We start from the raw sequence: 9,123 nt of genomic DNA on the forward strand, positions 1-9,123 counted from the left end.
ACACGGTGGCCGACTTTCAGAAATTCCAATCTTTCTGACTAGATCTATTTCAGAATCATGCAAGTAATGGTCAAAGCAGAAATTCAAGGAGTTTTCAAGGAGTTTCGCTAAAATCGTATTATTTAAGAGTTTTTCAAGTGCCCCGTTGAAAACGTGAATTAAATTCAAGGAGTTTTCAAGGAGTTTAAGGAGTAGCACGAACCCTTTGTATAAAGGCAAGCTGCTTGGAACGGAAGTTGTAGTTAAGACTGAATTTTGAAAGAGAGCTTTTCGATTTTAAAATCTTTACAAAAAAAAAAAAGTTTTTGGAAGTCAGATAAAAAGAAGAGAAAATTGAAAGGATTAAAAAATTGTGTACGTCTTTCACAAAAACATCAAGATAATGCTTCAAACTTAGCAGTAACTACAGCAAAAGAATAAATACTGTGCAAAATAAATTTATTTCAATAATAAATAAATAAACGAGTAAAACACTACATAACTTTTGCTTTCTGAGGTTTTGTGACACTGTTTTGACAAAAACCACTAGTGAAATTCTATTCAAAAAAGCAAAGTATCTATTGAAACTCTTGTATGAAAAGTGTACAGTTACAAGTAATTTTCTGTGTACGTGTTTTGTTTGGTTCCAGCTAGTTCACACAACATTACAAATAATTATAACGCCAGAATGGGACAACAGAAAAAGTGAGAAACCAAAAACAGTGGACTTAAGTGCGCTTTTTTTAGCAGACAGTCGGTGTGATAGCGTTTTCCCGCGGGGAGTCATCTGAGTGCCGCGTTTAACACGGAACCTAAAAGTTTTACAAACAACTGTGGTCAAAGCTTGTTTTAAGAGTAAAATTTGCCAGACTGTTCAGGAGCCGCCGTGAAGAAAAGAAGTGTCGTACTGCTTAAGGAACAACACGTACTGCAGAAGAGCTGTGACGTTAAGGGTTGAAATATCTGCCAGGACAGTCTATGACAAATAGAAAACGAATTATTTTATACACGGAAAATCTTTTCTAAAATGAAAATTTTTTTTGAGAAAGAAGGGGATAGCAATGGATAGCACTGAACCTGTGGATAAACTCCAAAGATGAAACGCACACGCGTGTGTTTTGGCGGGAAAATGGTGCATACTCCTCGTTACACCCCTGTTCTTAAAGCTTATGTTTCTGAAGGCAGTTAGGGTAGAAATGAAAGAGTTACCTGTGCAGTTTGTAGACTTGTTACTTCCATCAAATTACAGCGACGATATGACAAGATAGCCATGGCAAGAACTAACAAAAAACGATAAACACATACGACTTATGTATATAGTTAGAGTAGACTAGACTCACGAATCAAGAGTTTGAAGCACAAGCTTGTGTCTGCTTTTATTTTGGGAGAGGAACGAATATAATAGGTTTAAAAACATCTTTGACAACTATTATGAAACATATGTGCGGAAGAACCCCTGAGAGAGAAAAGGAAGATTAAGAAAGAAAAAAAAAATGACAAAACATTATACCTGACAAGAGTTCCATTGAATCATATGCGAGTATCCTATCCCACAGTAAAAGAACCTGATCCAGATAATACCAACAATCAATTATCGTTTTCACTTTTTAATGAATGAAGAAAATCACTTTTTAAACGTCAAAGGATAATGTTTTCCTACGGAGGGTTTTGATGATGTCGGGGGAGGGGGTGGGGGAGAAAAGGTGCTGACAAACAAACTTACTTGTTCTGTTGCCAGATAACCAGAAAAGGCATAGACCATCCAGTTGAATACGAGTCTTAACCTGTGTGCAAATCGCATAAGTAAAATGAGTAATCCTCGCATCATGTTTTACTGAGATTAAAATGAATGTGTTGGGAAGGTTGATACTTACGGTGGAGCCCCTACATCCTTGAGATGATAAAACAAAGATGGTTCATGTGTCTGGAGAAGATTCTCAAACAGAATACACAACGATAGGATTCCCTGTAACACATAAGCACATTACTTTTTATTTAGTGAGTTTTTATTCCTAGCTTGTTGTTTGTACTAATATGAAATGCATTCCCTTTCCTTTCTTCCTCTCCACCCTTTTCCCTATTTTCCAGTATTTCATTCCCACCCCCACCCCTACCCCACCCCTCCCCTTCCTTCAATACCCTTCTCAGCCCTCCCTTGCAACAAAAACCTTGATTTCACTGACCTCAGGATGAGATGAAATTGTGTGCAATCTGAAGAAATATCTAGAATTTAACACAAAACAAAAAGTTAAAATTATTAAAGTCTGTTTTGAATCAAACAAAAATCAAGGTCATACAAACCTTGTGTAAACCTCTCTGAATAAAAAGTACAGTTGAGGAGCTTGTGAACACATGTAACACAGGGGTGCGGCTAGAATATGAGAAAAAAAAAACAGCTGAAGGCTACAATAGTCCTGCCCACAGTTCCTTGCAACAACTTGAAAAGTAACCTTGCCTGTTCATTGAAGCTAGAAGGGCAGTGACCTTGCAATAATAGAGACATGAATAATTGTACAAGGTGTTAAAAAAAGGTCTCTATCATTGCAAGGTCACCACTGTCCTCACTTTGATGCACAGACATGGCTATGCCTTTCAATGGTGCAGGAAACTGTAAAGGGGAATAATGTTATAGCTGTAAGTAGTTAATTGAATGATAGCTAGCAGATCAATTGGCATGGATTACTGCATTAAAGTGTTCAAGTATTAATGCATATCAATCAAAAGAGGCATTATCATAAAGCAGTCTATAAAAACAATGAAAAAGAAGTATGAAAGCCTTATCAAGTGCTTTGGCGCTGAGTATATACATAGCAAATCCAACATACAGTAACTGCTAGGTGATAATGCCAATCAGTAGTAATGGCTTACCATGCATAGAAAATCCATGGAATGGAATAACCCCTGAAAATAAAATAAACAAAGCTTAACATTTAGAAACTATTACAGCAGAGAAACAAATAAAACATGTACAAAGTTTTTTAACTAACCATTTGGTGGGTACACAACAGCAAACTCTTGCATTCCTAATTTTCCTTTTTGCATGAATAGGACATAAGAAGAGCAGTCATAAAAATATACCTTAGAATTAAGCTATATGTAACATGAGTGTCTGAATTTGTTCTATGCTGAATACAAATCTTCTACATGTATTTATTACATTGCAACTGCACCTAACCGTGGCCGCCTTACTTATTTTTTTGCTAGTTAGCCAATCAGAAAAAAAGAATTTGTGCATTTGCACATGTATTTGCACTCAGCGTGAATGTAAATATTTGAAAAGTATTTGGTACTCTTTGCAACATAAACTTAAATAAATAATTTGCCTACATGATACCTATTTTGGTTCCTTGGCTGGCTAACACTGGACTGGAAAAATGTGTTTTAAATTGACGAAAACACTTGGCAGGAAAGGATTCAAAGGCATTGGTAGAAAAATGAGTTGAGTGGCCACTGTTAGGCGCGTCCCACTGTAATTTATGTTCTTATGTCTGTCCTTTAGCTTTGCTTTTATTGACATGCTATGTAAATGAGATGAATGTATGTTACTATATTATTTAAAGACCATGCATTGATTGATTGTATTATATTATTCAGGTAACCCCAACAAGGACTAAAGTATGATGCATGCATTGCTTTTAGTACCTCTTATATATGATTTGGGTGGTGTTGCACTGGAATTCTGGAAGTGGTTTAAGACTGCTGTATCTCTGGTAAATACCAGCAAGGCCTGTGATGAAAATAATTAACATACACATTTCACATTCTATAGAAAATTTAGATGGCATTGCATAATTCAGGAAAGACTGAAGTTGTACTTACCTGATACAATAGATCTTCAAACACAAAATAATCATCATCATTTGTTGCTGTCATTCTAATATCCTAAAATGAAAGCCAAGCCACATCAAAACATACTTCAGAGCAAGATTTATCTACATTGATTATCATTTCCTCTTTTTTCATACTCTGTCTACCTTTGGGATACAACCTTTGAATAACAAGACTGAAGTGTTCATGTTTAATTACCTTCATTACCAAGGTGTCAACTAACATGCTGTGTTGAATAACATTATTCTTGAGCTGCTCAAAATACAGTAGATCCTGGTTTAAAATAATAAAAACCCTCAGAAAACCCTCTACAGGTTTGAGAAAATAGGAATCAGTAAAATTCCTTTGTAAGAAACAATGAACTCTTTATGAATTTTTTCTTTCTTGGAGTTAAAGCATTCATTTTCATATTATTTTATTGCCAGACCACATCAAGAGAAAATGAACCAAGAGAAGGAATCTCTGGTATCCATGCTTGTAACCATCAATGGTACCCCTTGATGCTAATTTTAGAATTACATTTTGCAATCTTTTGTTTTTCTGCACATGCGTACTGTGCATGCTCTACTCTGTTTGCTCACATTCTTTAAGAAACACAAGATAACATGAGCCAAATTAATCAGGGTACGTGTGGAGCATGCAGACTATTATGCATATACAAAAAAAAAAAAACAAACAAAAAAAAACAACAACAACAACAATCAAACCAATGATTCCATAAATAGCATCAAGAGTGCTCATGCATGATGGGGCACAGGAATATGATAGAATCTTACCACATCATCAATTTTAAGGCAGAGAATTTGTTGCCATATCTGCCCTCTCAGACCTGAAGGACAACCGTACTTAGCATACTGACGAGCTGCAATAGCACTTGTGTTCTGGATAACTATCGGTAACAACAAAGAAAAGTTAAGATCTGATCCTTATTAGTATTCTTTAAATTGAAGAAGTCTTCTTCAATCTAAAGATTATTAATAAGGATCAGATCTTTATATAAAGATTTCATCTGTATTCTTCACATAAGGAATACTAAATTATGAGGACAACTTAGGTTTATCAGAGATAAAATTGCATCCAAGTTTAGGAAGACTTAAGAGCTTCATAAGGTCTTGCATTATCATTGATGAACCCACAAAATCTTGTCTACTAGTGCCCCTGTCACCTGTTTGGCATGCTGTCTTCAACTTGTGGGAGCATTTTTTGCACTTGCAGTGCATCGTAGTGACTTACAAACCTCACTGTGCATGACATTGATGTACAACTTCTATCGAAACTCGCAGATCATGTTTTTTCATGCCTAAAACCACTTGGCTACGCCTCATGCTTTTAAACCTGATAAAACACTCCAGCTCATTTATTAAATACAACATAAATCTGATATTATGTGCCAAGTGAATAGTAAGTTGCAGATTATAGAAATGTGCTAGTTGTATTTATTACTTACCTTTTTTGCCAAGCTTGAACCAATCACTTTCAAATGAATCTATATATATATTGATATATAAATAAAACTAATAAATATTAATGGTGAAAGATGCAAACATGAAGTTTATTTGTACAGAGTTTTATCTCCTTCAAATCTATGAGAAAGCCATGAATATCTTATAACCTATTGTAGAACTGCTTGGTGCATCATCCACTCCACACTGACTTGTACCAGGCTCTAATTCTTGGTATGCTGACCTCTAATAAAAAAGGCAAAAGAATTTCAGTTAAAAATTCCAACCACCAGTTCTATACTGAGTCCTATACTGAAATTATCAGATTAAAAACATTTAGTAGTGCTAAAAATAAAGGCTACTTAGTTGGCAGTCATGATAACAAGCCAAATTAGTTTTAGCTATTTGTCATAACTCGTATCAATCTGCACTGCTCAATGTTATTGGTCAAAATGACCAGCAAGGCAACGATTTTACTGGACAAGTTCCAATTTTGGTGGGACATTGTATGATGTCTGGCTGTTATCTTTATCCCTGTTCAACTATAAACTAAAAAGAAAACGATTTTTATAAACCTGAAGTTGAAAAAAATTCTCACCAATTCCTGGATACTTTTGGTGTATAGATTAACTTGAATCAAGCCCCATCCTTTATTAGAACTAAATGACAAGAAAAGAAGATGTTTTTTACATTGTGGGTAAGCTTAGTAGGATCAAACAGAAAATACTTCTCAGCCAATGAAGCATCTTAAAATATTTACACAATAAAATACTAATAAAAAAGTTATCTAGTTCCAATGTTTGATTTTGCAATGACTAGTACCTTTGCGTTTTTCGTAAAGGTGCAAAATTAGGATTCTCAACAGCAATTAGAGCCTGTTAATAAATAACATTGAATATATGGTCATGATAAATGGGATGGTTTATAAGATGAGATTGGTAGGATTAATGGATTGGAATGGAATAGAAATATATATGGATGGGACAAATGGCTAGGGTAAAGGGATGGATAGATTAAGGAATAGATGAATTAAAAAAAATAGGCAATTTATTATATGACAATAACTATAAACTTATACTCCCACCTCGAAAAAGTCTTTTGGAGCATATACTGGTTTAATTTTCTCAAACTCTGATGAATGAAACAAATTACATTGTCACTTTTATAACAGCTACAGTAAAAATAGTTTATTTAATTTAAATAATAATTTATTACCTTTTTCATCTAACTCACAGCCCAGAGTTTCAAATCTAGAAGACATATTGGCCTGATCCACTGCAGAGCGCTTGAATTATAAAAAAGGATATTAAGCAAATGTTTTATGAATATATAGATGATTAGGCCATTTTAATGAGTAAAATTTCGTTTTAGTTTCCTAGGGTTTGTACGTGTATATACAGTAAGTTTGTGTTCACAATGTATGGCAGGGATGGGGGGGGGGGGGGGGGCAGGTGATAATTTGAAATGTCCAGAATAATTCTTAGCACCCCCCTTAAAGTCATGCAAAAGAATATGATCCCCCCGAAGCAAGGCTTGTAGCTTCTTCCAAAAATTGTGGATCCCCCCATTTTTCTGATAAAAATTTGCCCATCCCCCCTTTTTCCTACCAAAATTGTCCCAATCCCCCCTCAATTTCACTTGCCCCCTCCCCTCCCCTCTGCCATACATTACGAACGCAGCCTAATATAGGTCATTTAAAAAAGGACTGCTCTCCCTTATTACCTTGGTTGCGAGAGGAAGGCTTAACTCTGTACACATGCTATTGATACTTTTTACAATCCTCTTTTCCCAAGTGGCCTAAAGAAATAAGAGGAAATTAAAAGTAGATTTACATATATATTTTAAATAAATGTATGAGTGAAACATGTTTAATCTGTCATAGGACACACAGAACCACTTTTCACACAACTGTGGTCTGTCGCTATTAACATGCCTCAACCATTTACTCACTTGAGCCTTACGGATGAATGCAAGTGGTTCCTTTTTAGCATATTCTGGTGTGTCATTTGAATCAGGTAAAGGGTTCCTGAAAAGAAAGAAATGCATTATGGGATTCACAGTGTCGTTGTGTTGATTAATAGAAAAATAATGCAAAGACAGACAGGCAGACAGACAGACAGAAAATAGAGGAATTCATGCTGGAGTGTAGACTTGCTCCAAGCTGATGTCTCTGAGACTCACAGACTCACTTGCAAAGCAAATAGGGAAAAAGCAAGCATCAAAGCATGAAGGTAAGTTGTTGCTCTTGCAAGATTTTCATTTAAGCCAATAATGGTGTGTAATTCATGTAGCTAAATTTCCATACAATAATAGAGTGCAAGCATAATTGAACGGCCCATTTTTGGGTCACTAGAATTGGAAGGAAATAATTTGAAAATAATAATTTGTTATGACAATTACATTTTTATTTTGCCTAGGAATAAGAAAAAAAGTTCACCTCAAGAAAGGGAGGAGAGGTCTGCAACAGACCCCCTCCCCCCCCCCCCCCTACTTTAAAAACTGTTCCGCCATCCCTGTGGACTGTTGACTGACCAGACAGACAGACAGTCAGACATGCTAAAACATACCTTTTGAATTCCTTGTATACTTTATTTTGTAATGTCACATCCCAGCCAGATTCTTTGACATATTTTAGCAGACTTTCCTTCATATCCCCAACATTTAGGGACACATGGGACTTGGAAACCTCTTTCTTTAAGATAAATATTTAGGGGGTATCAATGAATTTATGCGATCTGCCTATCCCCCCCCCCCCCCCCCCACACTCCCCACCCCCACTCCCAATATACAGGGTGTACTGTTTGTTGCAACTATTAACCACCCCCCCCCCCCCCTCATACAAGGGGTTTGTTTATTGCACTATTAACCCACCTACCTCCCACTCCAAATACCCTGGGGCACTATGATTACCCACCCATAGATGGGTTGCAAGCATCCCCAAGTGTGGCGGCCAATAATAAGAAACCTTTGGTGAAATGGCACCAATGCTCCCTGAAGAATACCCCCCAAGTCCCCATACCCAGGGTTTTTTGTTTGTTTTACTAGGTTCCTATTTCAACAGAACATTTTAAAAGCAATTTTCGCTCTTGTTAAAATAATCAATGTTATTTTTTTCTCATTCTCCGCACTAAACAAAATAATTAAGTAAATGTTATGATGGAGCTCAAAATCTTCATAATCTAATTGGTTGACTCTTTTATTCATCCAAGTGGCTCAAATAATTGTTAAAAGCAATTTTTCGTAGTAATAAATGAATTTAATGATTAAGTTATGAGAAATTACCTGAAAATCTTTTCTAAGTTTTGTGAAGAGTGCGCTGTTCTGGAGAGCGTCTGTCAACCACTGTATCTGCTCCGATCTTGTCCTTAAATCCATTTTTGCAGAGAGAAAAACACGCTAAAAGGTTTCTATATCCATTTTGTTATTTCTTATCTAATCTTGACGGACAATAGCCTTGCAAAACTGGATAACTTTGATGAATCGTGAATATAAACACACTGTCACTAACCAAAACCATACGCCATTTTGTTTGATAGTTAGCAAAGGTATCCCAATCTTTAAAAATTGCGCGCGAAGTCCAGGCAAAATACCAAAGGAAGCCCAACAATATAATTTCAATAAGTACACATTGTTTTTGAGGAGTTTCATTGTTTTTCAGGAATTTCGTTCTTTTTATTTTTTAAGAGAGAAAAATATCGAACTTTCACTATGTGGGTCCTAGTATCATAATAATAACAGCATGTTAAGAATCGTATTTTTGACCTCGCGACCCTCTTTCCTTGCGTTTCAGATATTTTCGTACCCCACCCCCGCAAGTACAAATGCTACGTTCATGACACCATGATTTCAACATCCATGAAGTACCTCGCTCAAG

The 9,123-nt window shown here is 35.9% G+C and overlaps 1 protein-coding gene across 1 annotated transcript; it reads right to left on the bottom strand.

The window, feature by feature from the left end:
* Positions 1 to 424: 424 nt before the first annotated feature.
* Positions 425 to 8,778, bottom strand: LOC116289603 (TBC1 domain family member 19). The gene is made up of 23 exons (XM_031696550.2): positions 8,532 to 8,778; positions 7,817 to 7,941; positions 7,200 to 7,275; positions 6,972 to 7,046; positions 6,465 to 6,534; positions 6,334 to 6,380; positions 6,072 to 6,124; positions 5,848 to 5,908; positions 5,420 to 5,495; positions 5,255 to 5,293; positions 4,584 to 4,696; positions 4,006 to 4,080; positions 3,799 to 3,861; positions 3,622 to 3,706; positions 2,967 to 3,011; positions 2,848 to 2,880; positions 2,281 to 2,350; positions 2,163 to 2,202; positions 1,854 to 1,945; positions 1,703 to 1,763; positions 1,490 to 1,544; positions 1,189 to 1,259; positions 425 to 955 (listed from the first exon to the last, which is right to left on the bottom strand). Exons 1-23 carry the CDS (start codon positions 8,622 to 8,624, stop codon positions 854 to 856), a joined length of 1,620 nt encoding a protein of 539 aa, XP_031552410.2. The 5' UTR covers positions 8,625 to 8,778; the 3' UTR covers positions 425 to 853.
* Between the last annotated feature and the right edge of the window lie 345 nt (positions 8,779 to 9,123).

This window comes from Actinia tenebrosa, unplaced genomic scaffold (assembly GCF_029948245.1).
Source record: "Actinia tenebrosa isolate PJP-AT-01 unplaced genomic scaffold, QUT_ActTen_1.0 PGA_scaffold6__47_contigs__length_16458017, whole genome shotgun sequence".
Taxonomy (NCBI): domain Eukaryota; kingdom Metazoa; phylum Cnidaria; class Anthozoa; order Actiniaria; family Actiniidae; genus Actinia; species Actinia tenebrosa.